This window comes from Schistocerca gregaria, chromosome 7 (genome assembly GCF_023897955.1).
Source record: "Schistocerca gregaria isolate iqSchGreg1 chromosome 7, iqSchGreg1.2, whole genome shotgun sequence".
Classification (NCBI taxonomy): Eukaryota; Metazoa; Arthropoda; class Insecta; order Orthoptera; family Acrididae; genus Schistocerca; species Schistocerca gregaria.
Genome location: NC_064926.1, coordinates 53,720,590 through 53,745,084, shown reverse-complemented (window position 1 = coordinate 53,745,084; position 24,495 = coordinate 53,720,590). Strand labels below are relative to the sequence as shown.

The 24,495-nt window shown below is 43.9% G+C and overlaps 1 protein-coding gene across 1 annotated transcript in view; it reads right to left on the bottom strand.

Annotated features, from left to right (window-relative positions):
• Window positions 1-1,032: 1,032 nt before the first annotated feature.
• LOC126282282 (odorant receptor Or2-like) overlaps window positions 1,033-24,495 on the bottom strand; it is a 31,914-nt gene continuing 8,451 nt past the window's right edge. The window contains exons 4-5 of the mRNA XM_049981935.1: window positions 20,661-20,816; window positions 1,033-1,089 (exon numbers count right to left, since the gene is read on the bottom strand). Coding sequence (XP_049837892.1) covers window positions 1,033-1,089; window positions 20,661-20,816 — 213 coding nt within the window. The remainder of the gene's footprint in view (window positions 1,090-20,660; window positions 20,817-24,495) is intronic.

Here is a 24,495-nt window from a genome sequence, read left to right as displayed (position 1 = left end):
CCTTCATCTTGATACCAAGCTAACCAGTAACTGCCCGTTACTTTTTACAAGTTCTTATAAAAGGTCGTCAGCAGATGTACAATGCATTGTGTCATAATAACAAACTATAAATTAATAGTAGTGCTGTTTCTGACAAAATCTTAGCTAAATCGGTGAGTGTCTGATTTCAGTGTCATTTTATCTATAAAGCTTCAATTCTGTCTGGTCGATAGTGTGTAACAATGCAAGACTCATGGTGTACGCACAACAACGCGACTCCATGTAGCACAGATGTGGTTACTCTATTGCCGAGAGCGTGATAAAACTTGCTTGGTAATGTAGTTTGTGCGAAAGTGAGGAGACAGCAGCCAACATAAAAAAGGTTGAATTCAACTTTAGATTACTTTTTTTCCTTCACAACTGGAGGAGGTTCCATTCTGTAAATAATTTCGCACATCATTCCGTTCATTCATTTGCACTTAGTATAACAATACATTCACCTCTATACCTCTCAATAAAAATACGCTAATGCGATATCCTCATTACCAGATATAGCGGCAGTATTGAGGTACTAGCTCTGGATATAATTTTCATTTCATTCATAATTGCCTCCGTGATGCGAAAGAGACAGAAATCAGTAAAAAGATATTGAATGAAAATACTCGTCATTGTTGACTGTAAAGGCATTTTCATTGGTCTGTGACTGAGATCGTATAATTTTACTTCTATTATGTGTAAGATCACCAAAAATTACATCAAAGCATATGTAAACGATAAGTACTTACACAGTGCCGAATATATTTCTGAATTTACAGTGGCTTCTTTGCTTCCTTTTGATAATAAAACGAAAAGTACTGTGATCGAACGCATATAGAATTTAAATGAAAATTTGTTCCACTAAGTTACGCTAATCGACTTGAGTATTTCCATGTATGATTATCGTTCCCATATCGATGTACAATCAATGTCGTGTTGAAGTACACTACTCACAATTCGATGGTTTTTACCGCTGTTCTGACCACCAAGTTGCGTATGATGAAACGTACTTTCCATTCATTTGTCGTTCACCTGGCGGAGGAGAGCGTAGTAGGAGTACGAAGCACTCATCAGCTGAAACATGACACACGAAACAAGATATACAAGATATGCAAGTAGCAAAATAAGATCAAGAGAAGCATGTATGGGAATGTGTATTGTTAGCTCTAAAATTCTCTCTTTATTTCTAAAAAAACAATTTTTGGGTGCAGTCGTTGTTTAATGTAACACGGCTAATACAACAACAGTTTCACTAAAGAAAGGTCACTCGTGGTTACGGCTATATCAGAGAATATACACGTGGAAATATGGAAATGTTTTTGCAAACTGCGTCACTAATATTATACAGAGTGCATCAAAAAAATTTGACACACTTTAAACTCACACCTACAAACGTAAGTCTGTTTAAAGTCGTTGTTCAGAATGGAGAAGAAAGGATAGGTTCAGCTGGATTTCTGCACCGATTCATTTCTATGTACAAGCCACGAAGGTGCCGTAAGGTGCAATGAATTAGCCAGCAGGTTTATTGCACCCACCGCTTGTATCTCAAATAGTTGTATGTCCTCTCTTCATGGTCTATGATGGTTCATTTCATCATGTAATAAAAGACTTGTACTTAATGCAAAAATCTTTCACTGGAAAAATCGAGCAGCGTATGCTCTGGTGAACGTGTAGAAAACTCCGTTGGTCCGCTATGTTCCATATTTTCTTCTGGAAGATTACCACAGCGATGCGTCCGCACATTTCTATGACGCTGCTGTGGGGCGCCATTTTGTTACAAGGAAGCCTGTCATTATCTTACTCAGTAAAACAGGAAGGAGACATCAGTTAGCTCTGAAGCAGTGATGAGTCCTTTCTCTCCAGTTTCAGCTAATTCACGACGGAAAGTTCCAATGAAACCTCTGTAAGGCAAACTGCAGCACGTGATGAAAATACACAGCTTTTGAATTTTAGCGTGAGGATTATTTGCAACCCAATAAAAGCAATTATATCGGTTCACTGTTCTGTTTAATTTGGTTTATGCCTTATCCGACCAAACAGTGCTGGGCGTAAACCCTAGCCTAAGTATATCCATGCCTTGAACCCATTCAGAAATCTGTTCCCTGCGATCTGGCTCGTCGTTTGTATTGCTGTTCCATCCTAGGAACGAGCTGATGTAGCCTGTTTCTCCTCATAATTCATCGTAAACTAATAACACTTACAACACCCTAACATGAATCTGGCCTCCAGGTTTTCTGAAATTTAGGTTTAAACAGTTACAATACACATTCCAGGATTCATCACTTGTAGCTGTGTGAGGTTGCTCTCGTTGGAGTTTGAATATAAAGCCAATGTTCCATGGAACTCGAATTTAGCTTGAAGATTTGTAAATGATAACCTTGTAGCTGGAAGTGACAAACGTCGTTTTAGACGATGATCAGATTGGCTATCGGACAGGTAAGTGCACAATAGAAGTGGTTGTTCCATTATTGCTACGTCTTCTTATTAGAAGGTGCGACGGATAAGAATGGAATACCAAGAACGAAATGCTCGCATTAGAAATTCTGCAAGACGGGGCTGCAATGTTTCGCCCTATCTGTTCAATCTTCACATCGAAGAATTAGTGACGCTAATAAAAGAGAAAAGATTGGGATAAAAAATAAGTATGAACGGACATTGATGATATGATTCGGTGATGACCTTCCTATCCTCAGTAATAGCGTAGAAGAACTAAAGGAATGCAAGGAACAGTCTAATAATTACAGAATATAAATTTAGAGGAAATCGAAAGTAGACGGAAGTAATGTGCAGCAGCAGAAATGTGATTAGGGATAAACCTGACATCGAAATTGGGTGCCGCGAAGTAGACGCAGTTAAGGAGAGCTTCTACTTTGAAACCTAAATAACACGCAATGGTTGAAGCAAGAAACATATTAGAAACAGATTCGCACAGGCAAAGAGAGCATTACTGGCCAAGAGAAGGCTGGTAATATTAAACTTTGGCCTTAAAAAGAACATATGAAAACTACCGCGGAGGAGAAGGCACAAGATTATAGGTATGTGCTAAGACATCGGAGATAACTCACATAGTAGTAAAGTGAGCTGTAGGAGATTAATATGGTACCGCAAGGCAGATATTGGAATATATACAAAAATTACTGAGAACCTTGAGTGCAAGTACTCTTTGATGAGGAGGTTGACACACGAATGGAATTCGTGGTGAGCAGCACGGAACCATTCATAAGACCAACGACATGAAAAAGAAAATAAGACTACTATAAGCACTTATTCAGAAAGGCCTTTTTCTAAGTTGCCGGATATTACGCAGTCTTCCACTGCCACTTCTAAATCTGCATCTACATCCACATTGATACTAAGCATTCTTGGTAGCCTGCACTCGTCCTTCAAACTTTGAAAACTACTCTTACCATTGAGACAGTTTCATAACGCTACAACGATGGTTCTACAGTCATTTATGGATGACATTTAACATTGTTTTTCTCCTGCAAACTTAAACTTGTGGTTAGGAAATAAAATTCATATGACAGTTACAAACGTGTGGATCCCTGTACACACCTTAGATGTGTACAGAACGAGCTCCATACCGTAGATTAGAGAGATAACATTACATAAAGGGTTAGAAGTCAAGAACTGTGCGCGATTACTTACTTTGTGAATCCAACTGGGCGTGACCCCGATATTACAGCAAACAATGCTTTTGAACGTAGTGAGATTTGGGCCCAAGTTTATATGGTTTTGTTGCTGGCGAAAATCCCTCCAGAGCAGTCACTAAAGAGTTGCCAGCGATAACATTTCCCGCGTAAGTTCGATAGATGGGCTGCCGAACGAATGTACAGGTAAGAGAACTCTTCGTACTTTTAGAAATACTAGTAGGTTCGTAGGAAGGCCAACTTTTACTATTTATAGTAGATTTAAAGCAAACACATTTAGTGGAAATGTTTAGTGAATTCTTCCTGATGTAATGATTGTTCGTAATGGACTGCAAAATCGAGAGCAGATTCTAAATAGCAGAAAAAAAAGAGAGAGAAGAGAGGAATAGTCTACAACGAATGTAAACTGAAATAGTATAACGTGTTCAATGAAATTGCAGCCTTATATGGAAGTGAAAAGTGATATTTGTACATGTGAGACAGGGACCGCACAGAAAAAAATTGAAATCTGATTTTACAGAAGAATAATGATAATTTAATGGATAGGTTGGCAGCAGCTGACGAAAAGATTGGACTGATTGATAATGAGACTTCAAAGAATCGTCAACTTGTTTACGGAGGGACATGTTGGGTGGGTGAGAGGGATAAAAATTGTGGGCGCGAGATTAAAAGTTTACTGAAGCTAGGAGGTCGAAATATCTGTAGTTGGGGCCGGCCGCGGTGGCCGTGCGGTTCTGGTGCTGCAGTCCGGAACTGCGGGGCTGCTACGGTCGCAGGTTAGAATCCTGCCTGGGGCATGGGTGTGTGTGATGTCCTTAGGTTAGTTAGGTTTAAGTAGTTCTAAGTTATAGGGGACTTATGACCTAAGATGTTGAGTCCCATAGTGCTCAGAGCCATTTGAACCATTTATCTGTAGTTTTCAGCCTCCATGAAAAAATGGAAAAGGGTTAAAAGAGCTATAATATGTCAATGCGGAGAGCTGTATCAACAAAATTATATCAGCTCCAAATATCTTGACACCAATGAGAACTCAATCGACCTCCTTCCCTCCCTTATTATATGCAGTAAGTTTTTATGTAGTAAGTCTCTACACAATTTCATTTCTGAAATTACTTCCGACGTTAACTTTTTCAAAATCAGTAGCGTAGATGTATGCATCGACGTGTAACTTCGCGATTAACATCGGATGGCATGTCAAGTATACTGCCATTGTAAATAGGAGTCCTTCGGATTCTGACTGACCTTTCAAATACCATTCATAATGGGATATTTCTTATAGTGAATCTGAATATGATTTGTGTTTAATGGACCGAGCGAGGTGGCGCGGTGGTTAGCACACTGGACTCGCATTCGGGAGGACGACGGTTCAATCCCGTCTCGGGCCATCCTGATTTAGGTTTTCCGTGATTTCCCTAAATCGCTTCAGGAAATGCCGGGGTGGTTGCTTTGAAAGGGCACAGCCGATTTCCTTCCCCATCCTTCCCTCACCCGAGCTTGCGCTCCGTCTCTAATGACCTCGTTGTCGACGGGACGTTAAACACTAACCTCCTCCTCCTCCTCCTCCTCCTTGTGTCTAAAGAAGTTGTTACGCTGTTGCTCTAAATGCATCTGAGTTAATACTCGCTGGATGAAATAAAGTCTGAATGAAATTATCTTCAAGTTATTTCAAAATTGCTCCACCATGTTACAGTTCCCTAGAACAGTAAGCGGTCCACAAGACGGATCGATAAATTTTGTGTGTTGCTGTACTGGTCCCACAGCTGGCATAACTAGACTTATTACAGCAGACATCTTGCACAGCATTTCCACATTAGTGGTACGACCACTAGAGCGTTAGCAGCAATATTACCAAAACTCATTTTGCAATTGGTTTTGATTTTCTGACTATAAATGATAGCATAATCTGCGAACAATCTAAGAGGGCAGCTTACATGATCTCCTGAATCTTTTATGTAGGTTGCGAACAGAAGAAGGTTTCTAGCACTTCTTCGGGAAACGCCAGATAACACTTGTTTTACTCAAGGATTTTCCGTCGATTACTATGTGCTGAGTTGGAAATCATGGATAGAGTCACACAACTGAAGCGATGCTCCATAGCCACGCAATTTGATTGGGAGTATCGTGTGAGACACTTTGTCATAAGCCTTTTGGAAATTTACAAATATGGAATCAATTTAATATCCCCTGTCGATAACACTCATTCCTTTGTACAAATGAGCTGGTAGTATTTCACAAGAATTACATTTTCTGAATTCTTGCTGACTGTGTGATAGACCATTACTTTCGAGATCCCTCATAATGTTCGAACACAGTGTCGAAATCCTGCTGTAAAACGACGTTAGTGAAATGAGTCTGTAATTCAGCGGATTACTCGTATCTCCATTCTTGAGTACCGGTGTGACATGTATAGCTTCTAGTTTATTGGTACGAATCTTTCTTCGAACGAGTCTTTTTATATGCTTGTAATGTATGGTACTATTGTATTAGCGTATTGTGAAACGGAAACTTACCGGTACGCTATCTGGCCTTAAAAACCTGCTTTTATTGTTTAAGCTACTTCACTTCTCCGAGGACATCTACGTCTAACTTACTCATGTTGGCAATTATTCGTGTTTCGAATTGTGGAATATTTTTTGTAATTACGTTTTCCGTTCACTCTTGGTGGGTTTGGATGTTGCGGTGGTCAGCCTCGATGTAACGATCTTGTGGTTACTAATCCCTTCGTCCATCATGATACTCATCTACTCAGGATTTTTATTGCTCAGAGGTCAGGTACGTTACCACAATCATGTACACATGGACTGTGCTGCTGAATTAATTGCTCAAAATAATTGTCGTACAAAGCATTTATTACATTTTCTGACCGTATTCTATACCTGACACCAGCTCTGAATACGTATTTTCTCCTACAAATCGAGGATAAACTAAAGTAACCACCAGCGGTAACTGTAAAGAATTGAGCTTCATTGGTTTCTAGACCCACTTTGAGCTCTGGTTCTTTCGAAACATATCTATGACAGTTTACAACTAAAATATTGATTGTTGCTGAGTCTACCCTCCGTACCCTCAGAATCTAAAGCCCTTTCTGCTCTTTCGCCAAGCCCTCTGCCCTTCTCTTCCTAAGAAATTTACCCGAACTGCACGTGTCTTTGGTCGAAGTCGACCATCACTTCAAGTTCTTACTCCAAGCTAGCCCCATTCTGTAACATCTCAGTCACTTGCTTAAAATGGAGTGCCCCACAAATGGACCCCTGCCAGAAGACTAGGACTCTACCTAATAAAAAAGCCAAGCTGAAATCCATCCCTTGTCTCTTGAGTTTCTCTCCCAAATGTCGATTGTTTGTGGCGGCCGAATCATTCGCCTATGACACTGGGATGGTTCCAGAGCAAGGAACGAGGATGCGACCAAACAATCAGTTGCATGCACGTCCAAGACTTTGACAGGACATCTACTCACAGATCGTAAGGAAGGCATTTACGATAGCGTTTGCGTTAAAAAAAATACTTGACTAGTTTTCTGGGGCAAAGTGCTCTCTAATTACGGATCATTAGCCTTGAACACATCATTATGGCCCCAATAAAACCTTCCTGAGCAAACAGCTCAGTGCCTCCAATGCTTGGCGTACCACCCAGTTTAAGATCATGGCATAACAGTCCAACACTTACCCCTTGACGTATCCACCATCTAGCTCAGACACTCATTTCGACCATCAGGGGGTCCAGTGCTTCCAGACTGGCAGTTCACGACAACATACAGTAAACAGCTTCCTCTTCATGGCCCACATGTCCTCCAATACCCATAGCTGACCACCCTTCTTCACCATTTGCTGGCGTCCAATCTCAGCCCTTGGAAACACATCTCTCCCAGGTCCTCAGTTGTCGGTGACGTCATTCTCTTCGATACTGAGACTGACCTGCATTGATAATCATTCCAGTTGAATTACGGTAATGGGTACTGTGCTTGTCGCGCCAGGGACATTGGGGACATCCTCCACGAAGGCCTTGGCGCACCAACACGTATATTGGCCGGGTATCGACAGCAACATCAAGATAATGGTACATGCCCACACCGTGTTCGCCTGGCTTAAAGGAGAACCACCAAAATTGTTTTTACCTTGGCCTACATCCTATCGTCCCTGATGCCGCAACAATTGCGACTTTATGAGCATGCTTCTGAGATCGATATGGTTTCTCATCGTGAATTCCTACTCAGAGTACGCACATGTTGTACATACTGGGTTAGCTTTGACTGAACCCATCTTGCCGAAGGTTTTGTCAGTCGAAACGTTACCTTGAAATTTGGCCTCTGATAAAGGGTCACAATTCACAGCGTCTGGTTTCAAAGAGTTCCATGCTGCCAAGTTCTGCAGCACACAAATATGTTGACAACAGACCAGGACAAGAATAAGTAAAGTAAAAAACAACAAGCTGCTACTCAAAAATGCTGCCGGGACGATGACAACATGGCGAGGTTAGTAGACAGACAAATCAAAGACGTGGGTTACAAGCAAGTCAGTTGTCAATCAGTCTTAATACAGTGAAGATGTGTCCACAATATCATGCGCGAGCATTGACCTTATGGGCTGTGCACAGGGCAGACATCTATACAGGTCATAGACGATCCACAATCGATTATACTGAGAAAGGGAACGAATGGTCAAAAATACATATTTATAGTATTATGGACACACACAGAGTACATATCATAACAATATAGCTCATAGAAATTGTCCAAAGTGATACGGCCCGTCTCAGTGCATGTACTACAACAGCACAAGCAATTTTGTCACTCTCTCTATAAGATCGCAAGTGTCTGTCATACATTGTAAAAGATTGGATACCCCTGAGCACCAAACAGGCATATGGTATACAACTGAACTCACAGTAGATGCCCCTTTTTGCATCCTTTTGATGTCCTCCGGCAGTCCCACCTGGTAAGGATCCCACACTGCGCAGCAATATTCTAACAGAGGACGAACGAGTGTAGCGTAAGCAGTCTCTTTGGTGGACTTGTTGCATCTTCTAAGTGTCCTGCCAATGAAACGCAACCTTTGGCTCGACTTTCGCACAATATTATCTATGTGGTCTTTCCAACTGCAGTAGTTCATAATTTTAACACCCAGGTACTTAGTTGAATTGACAGCCTTGAGAATTGTACTATTTATCGAGTAATCGAATTCCAACGGATTTCTTTTGGAACTCATGTGGATCACCTCACGCTTTTCATTATTTAGCGTCAACTGCCACCTGCCACACCGTACGGCAATGTTTTCTAAATACATTTGCAACTTATACTCGTCTTCGGATGACCTTACTAGACGGTAAATTACAGCATCCTATGCGAACAAAGTAAGAGAAGTGCTCAGATTGTCACCCAGGTCATTTATATAGATCAGGAACAGCAGAGGTCCCAGGACGCTTCCCTGATACCTGATATTTCCTGATTTTTTTTTGGTCATCAGTCTACTGACTGGTCTTATGCGGCCCGCCACGAATTCCTTTCCTGTGCTAACCTCTTCATCTCAGAGTAGCACTTGCAACCTACGTCCTCAATTATTTGCTTGACGTATTCCAATCTCTGTCCTCCTCTACCGTTTTTGCCCTCTACAGCTCCCTCTAGTACCATGGAAGTCATTCCCTCATGTCTTAGCAGATGTCCTATCATCCTGTCCCTTCTCCTTATCAGTGTTTTCCACATATTCCTTTCCTCTCCGATTCTGCGTAGAACCTTCTCATTCCTTACCTTATCAGTCCACCTAATTTTCAACATTCGTCTATAGCACCACATCTCAAATGCTTCGATTCTCTTCTGTTCCGGTTTTCCCACTGTCCATGTTTCACTACCATACAATGCTGTACTCCAGACGTACATCCTCATAAATTTCTTCCTCAAATTAAGGCCGGTATTTGATATTAGTAGACTTTTCTTGGCCAGAAATGCCTTTTTTGCCATAGCAAGTCTGCTTTTGATGTCCTCCTTGCTCCGTCTGTCATTGGTTATTTTACTGCCTAGGTAGCAGAATTCCTTAACTTCATTGACTTCGTTACCATCAATCCTGATGTTAAGTTTCTCGCTGTTCTCGTTTCTACTACTTCTCATTACATTCGTCTTTCTCCGATTTACTCTCAAACCATACTGTGTACTCATTAGACTGTTCATTCCGTTCAGCAGATCATTTAATTCTTCTTCACTTTCACTCAGGGTGGCAATGTCATCAGCGAATCGTATCATTGATATCCTTTCACCTTGTATTTTAATTCCACTCCAGAACCTTTCTTTTATTTCCATCATTGCTTTCTAGATGTACAGATTGAAGAGTAGGGGCGAAAGGCTACAGCGTTGTCTTACTCCCTTCTTAATACGAGCACTTCGTTCTTGATCGTCCACTCTTATTATTCCCTCTTGGTTGTTGTACATATTGTATATCACCCGTCTCTCCCTATAGCTTACCCCTACTTTTTTCAGGATCTCGAACAGCTTGCACCATTTTATACCGTCGAACGCTTTTTCCAGGTCGATAAATCCTATGAACGTGTCTTGATTTTTCTTTAGCCTTGCTTCCATTATTAGCCGTAACGTCAGAACTGTCTCTCTCGTGCCTTTACTTTTCCTAAAGCCAAACTGATCGTCACCTAGCACATTCTCAATTTTCTTTTCCATTCTTCTGTATATTATTCTTGTAAGCAGCTTCGATGCATGAGCTGTTAAGCTGATTGTGCGATAATTCTCTCACTTGTCAGCTCTTGCCGTCTTCGGAATTGTGTGGATGATGCTTTTCCGAAAGTCAGATGGTATGTCGCCAGACTCATATATTCTACACACCAACGTGAATAGTCGTTTTGTTGCCACTTCCCCTAATGATTTTAGAAATTCTGATGAAATGTTATCTATCCCTTCTACCTTATTTGACCGTAAATCCTCCAAAGCTCTTTTAAATTCCGATTCTAATACTGGACCCCCTATCTCTTCTAAATCGACTCCTGTTTCTTCTTCTATCATATCAGACCAATCTTCACGCTCATACAGGCTTTCAATGTATTCTTTCCACCTATCTGCTCTCTCCTCTGCATTTAACAGTGGAATTCCCGTTCCACTCTTAATGTTACCACCGTTGCTTTTAATGTCACCAAAGGTTGTTTCGACTTTCCCGTATGCTGAGTTTGTTCTTCCGACAATCATATCTTTTTCGATGTCTTCACATTTTTCATGCAGCCATTTCGTCTTAGCTTCCCTGCACTTCCTATTTATTTCATTCCTCAGCGACTTGTATTTCTGTATTCCTGATTTTCCCGGAACATTTTTGTACTTCCTCCTTTTATCCATCAACTGAAGTATTTCTTCTGTTACCCATGGTTTCTTCGCAGCTACCTTCTTTGTACCTATGTTTTCCTTCCCAGTTTCTGTGATGGCCCTTTAGAAACGTCCATTCCTCTTCAACTGTGTTGCATACTGCGCTATTCCTTATTGCTGTATCTATAGCGTTAGAGAACTTCAAACGTATCTCGTCATTCCTTAGAACTTCCGTATCCCACTTCTTAGCGTATTGATTCTTCCTGACTAATGTCTTGAACTTCAGCCAAATCTTCATCACTACTATATTGTGATCTGAGTCTATATCTGCTCCTGGGTACGCCTTACAATCCAGTATCTGATTTCGTAATCTCTGTCTGACCATGATGTAATCTAATTGAAATCTTCCCGTATCTCCCGGCCTTTTCCAAGTATACCTCCTCCTCTTGTGATTCTTGAACAGGGTATTCGCTATTACTAGCTGAAACTTGTCACAGAACTCAATTAGTCTTTCTCCTCTTTCATTCCTTGTCCCAAGTCCATATTCTCCTGTAACCTTTTCTTCTACTCTTTCCCCTACAACTGCATTCCAGTCACCCATGACCATTAGATTTTCGTCCCCCTTTACATACTGCATTACCCTTTCAATATCCTCATACACTTACTCTATCTGTTCATCTTCAGCTTGCGACCTCGGCATGTATACCTGAACTATCGTTGTCGGTGTTGGTCTGCTGTCGATTCTGATTAGAGCAACCCGGTCACTGAACTGTTCACAATAACACACCCTGTGCCCTACCTTCCTATTCATAACGAATCCTACACCTGTATATACCATTTTCTGCTGCTGTTGATATTACCCGATACTCATCTGATCAGAAATCCTTGTCTTCCTTCCACTTCACTTCACTGACCCCTACTATATCTAGATTGAGCCTTTGCATTTCCCTTTTCAGATTTTCTAGTTTCCCTACCACGTTCAAGCTTCTGACATTCCACGCCCCGCCTCGTAGAACATTATCCTTTCGTTGATTATTCAATCTATTTCTCATGGTAACCTCCCACTTAGCAGTCCCCTCCAGGAGATCCGAATGGGGGACTATTCCGGAATCTTTTGCCAATGCAGAGAGCATCATGACACTTCTTCAAATACAGGCCACATGTCCTGCGGATACACGTTACGTGTCTTTAATGCAGTGGTTTCCATTGCCTTCTGCATCCTCATGTCGTTGATCATTGCTGATTCATTGACGTTTTGATTATGAATCAAAGACGCTACCCCTAGACCAAGGGTGCATACCTTATATCATTTCAGTTTTACTCGATGATTTGCCGTCTATTACTACGAACTGCCACCTTCCTGACAGGAAATCACGAATCCAGTCGCACAACTGAGACGGTACCCCATAGGCCCGCAGTTTGATTACGGTGTCAAAAGCTTTCCGGAAATCTAGAAATACGGAATCAACTTGAGCTCCCTTGTCGATAGCGTCCATTACTTCGTGCGAATTGCATTGCACAAGAACGATGTTTTCTGTGGTGTCACCGCCAGACGCCACACTTGCTACGTGGTAGCCTTTAAATCGGCCGCGGTCCGGTAGTATACGTCGGACCCGCGTGTCGCCACTATCAGTGATTGCAGACCAAGCGCCGCCACACGGCAGGTCTAGAGAGACTTCCTAGCACTTGCTCCAGTTATACAGCCGACTTTGCTAGCGATGGTTCACTGACAAAATACGCTCTCATTTGCCGAGACGATAGTTAGCATAGCCTTCAGCTACGTCATTTGCTACGACCTAGCAAGGCGCCATTATCAGTTACTATTGATACTGTGAATCATGTAATATCAAGAGCGACGTTCGTCATTAATGGATTAAAGTTAAGTATTCCACCAGCGACGTCCGTTTTTCTCAATTCTAATTCCCTTGTCATGTTCCAGACCTCACGCCAGCCTGCGTGAGCTAAAACGCGTGCATTTCGACCTCCTCTAGTAACACGGTGTTGGCTCTCCTGCCAATCACAAAATTGGCGACGAGGCAAAACCGCGTTCTTTTCTAAATTGCCCTCATTTACTTGTGTAATGGCTTCGCCACAATCTCCAGATATACTGTCCGAATTTTATCGCTTACAGAATCAGCAGACGCAGGCCTTACTGAATGCCCTTGGACAGCTCGTCCAGGGTCAACGTGCGATGCAAAACGATGCGGTAGCCGCGGGCTCCACCGCTGACGCAGCCACAACACGCTGTTGCCCCAACTTTTTGTCCTTTTGATGCTGCACTGGAAAGCTGGACGGAGTGGTCACGCCAATTTGGATTCCATCTCGCCGCCTACAGAATTCAAGGTAACGAGCGGCAGCCTTTTCTCCATTCTTCAGTAGGGGTGACCACGTACCGTGTGATAGTCAAATTATTTCCCCGACGCGACGTAGCAACTGTGTCCTACGAAGAAATTTTGTCTGCATTAGATGCATATTTCAAAGAATCAGTCAATGTAGTTGCGAAAAGGTATACCTTCTTTCGTACAAAACGTACGGCAGGTCAGACTAATGGGGAGTGGGTTGCAACCTTGCAAGGTCTTACTAGGGATTGTGCTTTTGAGTGTCAATGTTGATTTCCTTCTTCAGATAATATGGTACGTGATGCAATTGCACAGAACGTTTTTGATGTTCGTATAAGGAACAGATTTTGAAACTAGTAAATCCCTCCCTTCAACAAGTGATGGACATATTGGATCGGCAGGACACACTTGACTTTGCTCAGGAACTATTTGAAACTTCGCCAGCAGTGTGTCAGGTTAACGGGCCCGCTGGGCGAGCTGCACGGACCAGTAAACAGCCCTCGCGCCCTGCTGCGCCGCTGCCGCCAGGCTCTCAGCCACGTGTGCCGCGCCGGCATGCAAATGCAGTGATCAAATCATGTCCGCGGTGTGCTGCTAAACATTCGCGTGAGAATTGCCCGTCACGCCAAGCTATTTGCTTTTATTGTAATAAAAAAGGACATATTCAGAGTGTTTGCCAGAAAAAGCTCAGATCGGAAGCTCAAACCTGTTCCAGGCCCTTTACTTCGCGCCGGAATCGGAATCGAACCAAGGATACTCAGTCTCGCGAAACTTCGCCCATGGAAATTCATGTAGTTCATTCCACTCCGCCCAGTGCCACTCTCTCTAACAGTGACTGTGTTCGTCCCAAAAATAGTGTGCGTCGACATCGCCGGAACTCCCGTTAAGTTTAAAGTGATTATGTACCAGTGTCAGTTCACGTTGCACGAGACAGTCGCTCTTGTCGTCAGCAGGACAATAAACTTTTTGTGGACTTGGACATTAACGGAAGGGTGATACAATTCCAGCTCGATACAGGAGCTGCAGTCTCACTGATCAATCAAGACACTTACAAACTGCTGGGCACAACTCCGTTGCGTGCCGCAAATGTTAACTAGCTATTCAGGTCAAGTCATCTCTGTGTTAGGATAGTGCAGCCTTCTTGTGTCATTTTAAGTCTTTCGTTCTTCTTCTGCAGTGAACTTGTTTGGTTTCGATTTATTTCAGTTGTTTAACTTGTCTATAGTAAATAAGGTCCTATCAGTAAACCAGACTGTACCTTCAGACAGTGTTTCTCGTCTATGTGAAGAATTTGCAGACATTTTTGCACCGGGCCTCGGTTGTTCTAAGAACTATAAAGCACATTTTCAACTGAAAGTAAACGCGCAACCAAAATTTTTCAGAGCCCGCAATGTTCCCCACGCATTGCGTGATGAGGTCGCAAAAACATAACACGATTTGGAATCACAAGATGTAATTGAACGTGTGCAGGCTTCTTCTCTCTGGGCATCACCCTTAGTAATTTTACCAAAACCTTCCGGAAAGTTGAGACTATGTGTGGACTTCAAGGCAACAGTGAATCCACAACTAGTGATTGCAACTTTTCCTTTACTCCTACCGGAAGTTCTTTTTGACAAACTGTGCCCGGGTAAATATTTTTCGAAGTTGGACCTAGCAGATGCGTACTTGCAAATACCGGTGGACAAAGAATCCCAGCGCGTTTTGGTGGTTAACACGCATCTTGGTTTGTATCGATTCAAACGACTGCCATTCGGGTGTGCATCCGCCCCTGCATTGTTTCAGCAATATCTACAAACTGTTTTTTGCGTCGGTCCCTACTGCAGCAAATTATCTGAACGATATTGTGATCTCTGGAAAGACGGAAGAAGAACATTTGGCCAATATCAGAACATTATTTCAGGTCTTGCGACAAAATGGTCTTCGCTTGCGGAAGGACAAATGTGTGTTTCTTGCTCGGGACTTACCATACATGGGACATGTAATCAATGCCCAAGGCATACATCCTAGGCCCACGCACCTCCGTGCCATACAAGACTTGCCTTCGCCACCGAATTTGAAGCAGCTACAGAGTGTGCTTGGAAAAATTACGTATTACAATAAATATGTGCTACTTGCCTCTTCCATTTCAGCTCCACTTCATCGCTTACGCCGTAAGGGTGTTCCGTTCGTCTGGACGACGACGACGGAATGCGAATGCGCCTTTCGCCAGTTGAAATCGGCGTTGCTTTCAAGTACTTGCCTTACGCCATTCGATCCCCAGAAGCCCCTCTTGTTGATGGTGGATGCATCGGATTTCGGGATCGGTGCTGTGCTTACGAACAAAGATGGATCGCACGATCGCCCTATTGCCTTAGCGTCCAAATTGCTCTCGTCTGCTCAAAGAAATTATTCACAGATCGAGAAAGACGCATTGGCTCTCGTATTTGGTGTTACAAAGTTTCATGATTTCTTGTATGGTCGTCACTTTACCATAATCACAGGTCACAAACCTTTGACATCGCTTTTTCTTCCGACCAAGCCTGTACCTCCACGAACAGCTCAGAAATTCATTCGCTGGTCTATTTTCCTCACGCAGTACGGCTACGATATCTTGTATCGGTCCACTGCTAAGCACGGAAACACCGATGCGTTTTTCCTCTGGCCTGTTGCTGAGGATAGGGCAATCGATTCCTCCGAACTTGCTCTCATGTTCATTGATGCGGAAACCGATGATGTGGTCGAATCGTTTCCGATTGATTTTCGTCGTGTAGCTACAGATACAGCTGCCGACCCTGTCCTTGCTCCCATTCTGCGTTTTGTTGCTACGCAATGGCCCTTGTCCAAGTCACGGATCGGGGACCCGTTGGTTCACCGATTTTTTCCTCACAAGGAGAGACTTTTTGTACGACGTGGTGTTTTGCTGTTGCTTTCTGATAATGATCAGTCCAGGGTCGTGGTACCACGATCGTTACAGTTCTCTGTCTTACAGCTTCTCCACCAAGGACATTAGGGTATAGTGAGAATGAAACAACACGTTCGTCAGCACTGTACTTGGTTGGGAATCGATGCCGCGATTATGAATATGTGCTCTTCTTGCATCGTGTGTGCCGAACAACAGTCAGCACCACCACGGAAATTCTTTGCATGGCCAAAAGCCACTTCTCCTTGGCAACGCTTACACATCGATTTTGCTGGTCCATTCTGGAATGGTTGATGGTTTGTTGTGGTAGATTCATTCGGTAATTTTCCTTTTGTTGTCCGGATGTCTTCCACGGCGTCATCTGCCACCATCCAAGCGTTATCCGCTATCTTTTGCACTGAAGGTTTTCCATAGACTATTGTTTCCGACAATGGCCCACAATTCATGTCCGCAGAATTTTAGTCATTCTGAAAGACCAATGGTATTCAACATCTGACGTCCGCGGCGTTTACGCCACAGTCAAACGGTGCCGCTGAACGATTGGTCAGGACTTTCAAGTCACAGATGTTGAAGTTGAAAGAGTCGCATTCTCGGGAGGACGCGTTATTGCTCTTTTTGTCCTCGTATCGCTCTCAAGCCCGAGATCGTCGCTCGCCGGGTGAGTTGCTCCACGGTCGTCATCATCGACCCTTGATAACTTTGCTACATCCGTCGCATGAGGTACCTGTGCAGCGGCAGACACCTGCATTTGCTCCAGGCGACGTTGTGTACTATCGCCACTGCCGAGGTTCACGGCGTAGGCTCGAAGGGCGCATTCTTCGCTGCCTCGGACGCGCTATGTATCTGGTTTTGGGGGCGTCCCTGGAGCAGGTTTTCAGGCGTTTCCTAGCTCCCCGCGGTCCGAATGGCAGGGTACGGGTGGCACAGCCTCACCTGTTGTTAGGCTCCCCACCTCGTCGCATACGTCAACATGGTGTCCTCCCCACGGCGGGGGGAAGCCTTATGCCACAACCGTAGGCCGATTTGCGTGGGAGGAATGTGGTGTCACCGCCAGACACCACACTTGCTACGTGGTAGCCTTTAAATCGGCCGCGGTCCGGTAGTATACGTCGGACCCGCGTGTCGCCACTATCAGTGATTGCAGACCGAGCGCCGCCACACGGCAGGTCTAGAGAGACTTCCTAGCACTCGCTCCAGTTGTACAGCCGACTTTGCTAGCGATGGTTCACTGACAAAATACGCTCTCATTTGCCGAGACGATAGGTAGCATAGCCTTCAGCTACGTCATTTGCTACGACCTAGCAAGGCGCCATTATCAGTTACTATTGATACTGTGAATCATGTAATGTCAAGAGTGACGTTCGTCATTAATGGATTAAAGTTAAGTATTCCACCAGCGACGTCCGTTTTTCTAAATTCTAATTCCCTTGTCATGTTTCAGATCTCACGCCAGCCTGCGTGAGCTAAAACGCGTGCATTTCGGCCTCCTCTAGTAACACGGTGTTGGCTCTCCTGCCAACCACAACATTTTCTGAAACCATGCTGATTACGTATCAATAGATCGTTCCCTTCGAGGTGATTCATAATGTTTGAGTACAGAATATGCTCCAAAACCCTACTGCAAACCGACGTCAATGATATAGGTCTGTAGTTCGATGGATTACTCCAACTACTCTTCTTAAACACTGGTGCTACCTGCGCAATTTTCCAATCTGTAGGTACAGATCTATCGGTGAGCGAGCGGTTGTATATGATTGCTAAGTAGGGTGCTATGCATTAGCGTAATCTCGCTCAAATGGTTCAAATGACTCTGAGAACTATTCGACTTAACTTCTGAGGTCATCAGTCGCCTAGAACTTCGAACTAATTAAACCGAACTAAAGTAAGGACAGCACACACATCCATGCCCGAGGCAGGATTCGAACCTGTTACCGTAGCGGTCGCTCGGTTCCAGACTACAGCGATTAGAACCACACGGCCACTTCGGCCGGCCTAGCGTAATCTGAAAGGAACCTAATCGGTATACAATCTGGACCTGAAGACTAGCCCGTATCAAGCGATTTGAGTTGCTTCGCAACCCTCTAAGATGCCTACGTCTAAGAAACAGATGCTAGCAGCTGTTCGTGTTTCAGATTCTGGAATATTCCATTCGTCTTACCTGGTGAAGAAATTTCGGAAAACTGCGTTCAATAACTCCGCTTTAGCGGCACAGTCGTCGGTAACAGTACCATCGGCACTGTGCAGCGAAGGTATTGACTGCGTCTTGCCTCTTATGTACTTTACATACGACCAGAATTTGTTCGGATTTTATACCAAGTTTCAATGACAAGAAAAAGGGACAGAAATATAGGACATGTGTTGTAACATGAGGAAATAATGTCCAAGGGAACTAGAGGGGGTTGTAGAGTGTAAATATAATAGGACAAAACACTGGACTACATCCAACAAACAATTGAAGACCCAAGCAGCAAGTGCTACTATGATCTGGTTAGGAATACTTGGGGCACCGCGTCAGAAGTATAACGACGTAAAAAGTAAAAAACTACCCGATGGCTGCGACGGAATGAAGTAAGAGTGAATATCCCTTAAACGATCCTACTGTACTCCTCTAGTACTAAGTAATCTGGCCTGCTGAAAATACCGATATGTTGAATCAGGTTTCGACATCAAATCGCATGGCCATTATCTGATACCATCTGCATTAAGGATTATCCAGCTCGCGGGAGTTCTATGGAATCAACACGGCAAACATTAAGTCTTGAGCCAGTCAGTAAGTTTCGCTCTGAAGTAGTACACTCTCTGCCAAAGAGAGAGAGACAGGTTCAAATGTTCGTACATCACACAGTTTTAAAATCACCTAATATGAGTTTTACCTCTAATTAATGCAGCAGTGTTGCTACATCGAAGCACTGTCCGTAAAGAAAACGAGGTGAAAAAAATCGGAGTTTGTGCACAGCTATCATGTTGTTTACGAACGACAATTTGATCTTACACTACTGGCCATTAAAATTGCTACACAATGAAGATGACGTGCTGCAGACGCGAAATTTAACCGACAGGTAGTAGATGCTTTGATATGCAAATAAGCTTTTCAGACCATTCACACAGGGTTGGCGCCGGTGGCGACAACTAGAACGTGCTGTCACGTGGAAAGTTTCCAACCGATTTCTCAGACACAAGCAGCAGCTGACCTGCATTACCTGGTGAAACGTTGTTGTGATGCCTCGTGTAAGGAGGAGAAATGCGTACCATCACGTTTCCGACTTTGATAAAGGACTGATTGTAGCCTACCGCGATTGCGGTTTATCGTATCGCGACATTGCTGCTCGCGTTGGTCGAGATCCAATGACTGTTAGCAGAATATGGAATCGATGGGTTCAGGAGGGTAATACGGAACGCCGTGCTGGATCCCAACGGCCACGTATCACTAGCAATCGACATGACAGGCATCTTATTTGCATTGCTGTGACGGATCGTGCAGCCACATCTCGATCCCTGAGTCAACAGATGGGGACGTTTGCAAGACAACAACCATCTGCACGAACAGTTCGATGACGTTTGCAGCAGCATGGATTATCAGCTGGAGACCATGGCTGCGGTTACCTTTGACGCAGCATCACAGACAGGAGCGCCTGCGATGGTGCACTCAACGATGAACCTGGGTGCACGAATGGCGATACGTCATTTTTTTGGGTAAATCGAGGTTCTGTTTGAAGCATTATGGTGGTCGCATCCGTGTTTGGCGACATCGCGGTGAACTCACATTGGAAGCGTATATTCGTCAGCGCCATACTGTCGTATCACCCGTCGTGGTGGTATGGGGTACCATTGGTTACACGTATCGGTCACCTCTTGTTCGCATTGACGGCACTTTGAACAGTGGACGTTACATTTCAGATGTATTACGACCTGTGGCTTTACTCTTCATTCGATCCCTTCGAAACCGTATATTTCAGCAGGATAATGTGCAACCACATGTTGCAGGTCCTGTACGGGCCTTTGTGAATACAGAAAATGTTCGACTTCTGTTCTGGCCAGCACATTCTCCAGATCTCTCACCAATTTAAAACGTGTGGTCAATGGTGGCCGAGCAACTGGCTCGTCACAATACGCCGGTCACTATTCTTGATGAACTGTGTTATTGTGTTGAAGCTGCATGGACAGCTGTACCTGTACACGCCATCCAAGCTCTGTTTGACTCAATGCCCAGGCGTATCAAGGCCGTTATTACGGCCAGAGGTGGTTGTTCTGGGTACTGATTTCTCAGGATCTATGCACCCGAATTGCGTGAAAATGTAATCACATGTCAGTTCTAGTGTAATATATATGTCCAATGAATACCCGTTTATCATATGCATTTCTTTTTGGAGTAACAATTTTAATGGCCAGTAGTGTACTTTAAATGTGTTTTGCATTCTTACGTTAATATAACCACTTTTACAGCTCGGTTACCCTGCTGCACTTACCCGGACAAACGTCTCTCGCGATACGTAGTAGAATTTTCCGGCCGTCAATCCGAGTGGCTTCTGCGTCCTACAGATGACGACCACCAACGCTCGCTGCAGCTTTAGAGGTGCGCCAGGCCAGCCGCATGAGTAGGCGGAGTCAGCAAGTCGGGAGTTCTGCAAAGAAGTGAGCTACGTGTTTCATACAGTGGCTTGCTCGCACGCCTTCCGTCACAATATTACGTGATTCGTAGGGATATGTGTATATAAAATTTTCTTAATTGTTATTACGTTTGGATGTGTCTACAAGTTTTCATATTCATTCCTGCGAGTGTATGAAGAACTTCGGAGGAAGACCATAAGGGAGCGAACGGGGTAAGAGTAACGTATCATCTGACAGCTAGATATTTATTGGACACTATTCATTCTGAGACATCAAGCGTGTAGTTTGTAAATTTGCGTGTTCATGTTAATAAGAGTGTAATTGTATCAGTAATCGCTACGTTCAATTGAATTAAATAGAAGATGATGATAGAAGAGGCCACTAAAGCAGTACAGATGTCTAAAACGAAATGGTTGACACATCAGATAATAAATTGTAAGGCAAGTTTACTTATAAAGTGGACTTTTAATGTCGTATCTAGTAATAATTACGTTGTTTTCATATGCAGAGTCGTTTCTGGTTTTACATTACTCGGAAAACTGGTGACTCTCAAAAAATAGCTGAAGACTTGTATGATATCACCCAGGAATTATTTTCGTCGTGATAGTACATAACGAATTATCGGAGCTTAAAACCTCTGTAATTTAGTAATAGTACAACACATTTTTGAAATACACTCCTGGAAATTGAAATAAGAACACCGTGAATTCATTGTCCCAGGAAGGGGAAACTTTATTGACACATTCCTGGGGTCAGATACATCACATGATCACATTAACAGAACCACAGGAACATAGACACAGGCAACAGAGCATGCACAATGTCCGCAATAGTACAGTGTATATCCACCTTTCGCAGCAATGCAGGCTGCTATTCTCCCATGGAGACGATCGTAAAGATGCTGGATGTAGTCCTGTGGAACGGCTTGCCATGCCATTTCCACCTGGCGCCTCAGTTGGACCAGCGTTCGTGCTGGACGTGCAGACCGCGTGAGACGACGCTTCATCCAGTCCCAAACATGCTCAATGGGGGACAGATCCGGAGATCTTGCTGGCCAGGATACTTGACTTACACCTTCTAGAGCACGTTGGGTGGCACGGGATACATGCGGACGTGCATTGTCCTGTTGGAACAGCAAGTTCCCTTGCCGCTCTAGGAATGGTAGAACGATGGGTTCGATGACGGTTTGGATTTACCGTGCACTATTCAGTGTCCCCTCGACGATCACCAGAGGTGTACGGCCAGTGTAGGTGATCGCTCCCCACACCATGATGCCGGGTGTTGGCCCTGTGTGCCTCGGTCGTATGCAGTCCTGATTGTGGCGCTCACCTGCACGGCGCCAAAAACGCATACGACCATCATTGGCACCAAGGCAGAAGCGACACTCATCGCTGAGGACGACACGTCTCCATTCGTCCCTCCATTCACGCCTGTCGCAACACCACTGGAGGCGGGCTGCACGATGTTGGGGCGTGAGCGGAAGACGGCCTAACGGTGTGCGAGACCGTAGCCCAGCTTCATGGAGACGGTTGGGAATGGTCCTCGCTGATACCCCAGGAGCAACAGTGTCCCTAATTTGCTGGGAAATGGCGGTGCGGTCCCCTACGGCACTGCGTAGGATCCTACGGTCTTGGCGTGCATCCGTGCGTCGCTGCGGTCTGGTCCCAGGTCGACGGGCACGTGCACCTTCCGCCGACCACTGGCGACAACAACGATGTACTGTGGAGACCTCACGCCCCACGTGTTGAGCAATTCGGCGGTACGTCCACCCGGCCTCCCGCATGCCCACTATACGCCCTCGTTCAGAGTCCGTCAACTGCACAAACGGTTCACGTCCACGCTGTCGCGGCATGCTACCAGTGTTTAAGACTGCGATGGAGCTCCGTATGCCACGGCAAACTGGCTGACACTGACGGCGGCGGTGCACAAATGCTGCGCAGCTAGCGCCATTCGACGGCCAACACCGCGGTTCCTGGTGTGTCTGCTGTGCCGTGCGTGTGATCATTGCTTGTACAGCCCTCTCGCAGTGTCCGGAGCAAGTATGGTGGGTCTGACACACCGGTGTCAATGTGTTCTTTTTTCCATTTCCAGGAGTGTAAATCGCGTACAGGAACTGTGGGTTTTGTTTGTATGGTATGTAGCGCCTTGGGATCATTTCCACTAATGTACCAAAATGCTGCGACTTCTGTCCAGTACTCTTAAATGATGATGTTTGTTCAAATGAGAAGACGTTAATAATTCAGACAAAGATAAATCGCTAATTCTGTTGAAACTTTGGCAGAATCCTATAACCCATCTTATTTACAATAGTGAACGACTGGAGTGGAAAGGATTTTCTTCCCGTTCTTCGTCTGAGTATTAGAAAAATAATTCACAGTATTTAGGGCACATTTTTTTTTGTTTCTAGCCCCATTAAGAGTGCAGAAGTGAACTTCATCTTAATAAAATTTTGATGTCTTAAGTCTGAAATTTTCACTCTACAGCTAGCTGTGCACTGAAGTCAAACATCCTAGTCGATTAAAAGTGTGTGCTCAGCCGAGACTCGAACTCGACCCCTTGGTTTTCGCAGCAAGTGTTCTACCGAGTGAGCTACTCAAGTAGAGCACATAGCTTCTCCTCACAGCCATATCTCCGTCACTACCTCATCTCCTACCTTCCAAACGTCACAGAAGTTCAGCGAAACTTGCAGTAATGTCGGCTGAGCACTTGCCAACGAAATGAATAGGTCCCGAGTTCGAGTCACGGTCCTGCACAATTTTAATCTTCCAGGAAATTTAACATCAACGCACTCGCCGCTGTAGAGCAAAAAATTTCATTCTGTAAACGATACTTCAGATGAAGAAGTTTACCACTTCACTGAGAACTGCTATAGCAACAAAAGTTTCGTACAGAACTGCTTAGAAAGTAATATATATTTCTCACATGAACAACACGAAAAAATCCTGTCGTCAAAATTAAAACAGAACTAGTGGTTTATTTTTGTCTGAACTGTATGACTGTTCTTATTCGAATAGGCATCATTGTTTCTGAGCAGTAGCTACGTTTCCCATTTTGAAAGGTTTAATTTTGTTTCTTTTTTCAAAACACGGTATAATTTGCACAAACTCAAATAACTGAAACAGTGGGTCATATCAAAGGGTCTGGCTACCAGAGGTTTCAATAGCTAACAGAAAAGCCGACTGTATTAGTTTTCTGTAACATAAGACAAGAAATTTTATGTTTATTTTCATGCTAGCAAATTACCTTTCCATTACGTGTGGATAACTTAAACAAAATTGCTGTATGCGTTCCAAAAAAGTGAAAAAGTAGCTCCTGCTATCACGCCTTGGTTAAGAAAGTTCTAGAAGTTTGGCAACTTACACTCCTCTTTGCGTGCTGTCATTTGCCAAAATCTCTCTTCGGTACCTCGAATAGTTTGAGATATAATAAATATTACGAATATTTCATCCTGAGCAGGTGCGATGGAAAGTGAATGTGCTAGACAAAATCCATTTTCCAGAGACTGGAGGCAGATATTGAGCCTCTACAAAGAAAAATTCAAAATAGTTTATACATATCATACACATAAACGTATAGTCTAGTATGTACCAAACGCAAATTAATGGCGACCCTTCTTTTGCATTGCAAGTATTGAGAATTTCGTGCAGTCTTACTAAAATGTGAGGTATCACAATAACTATGACCACTAGCTTG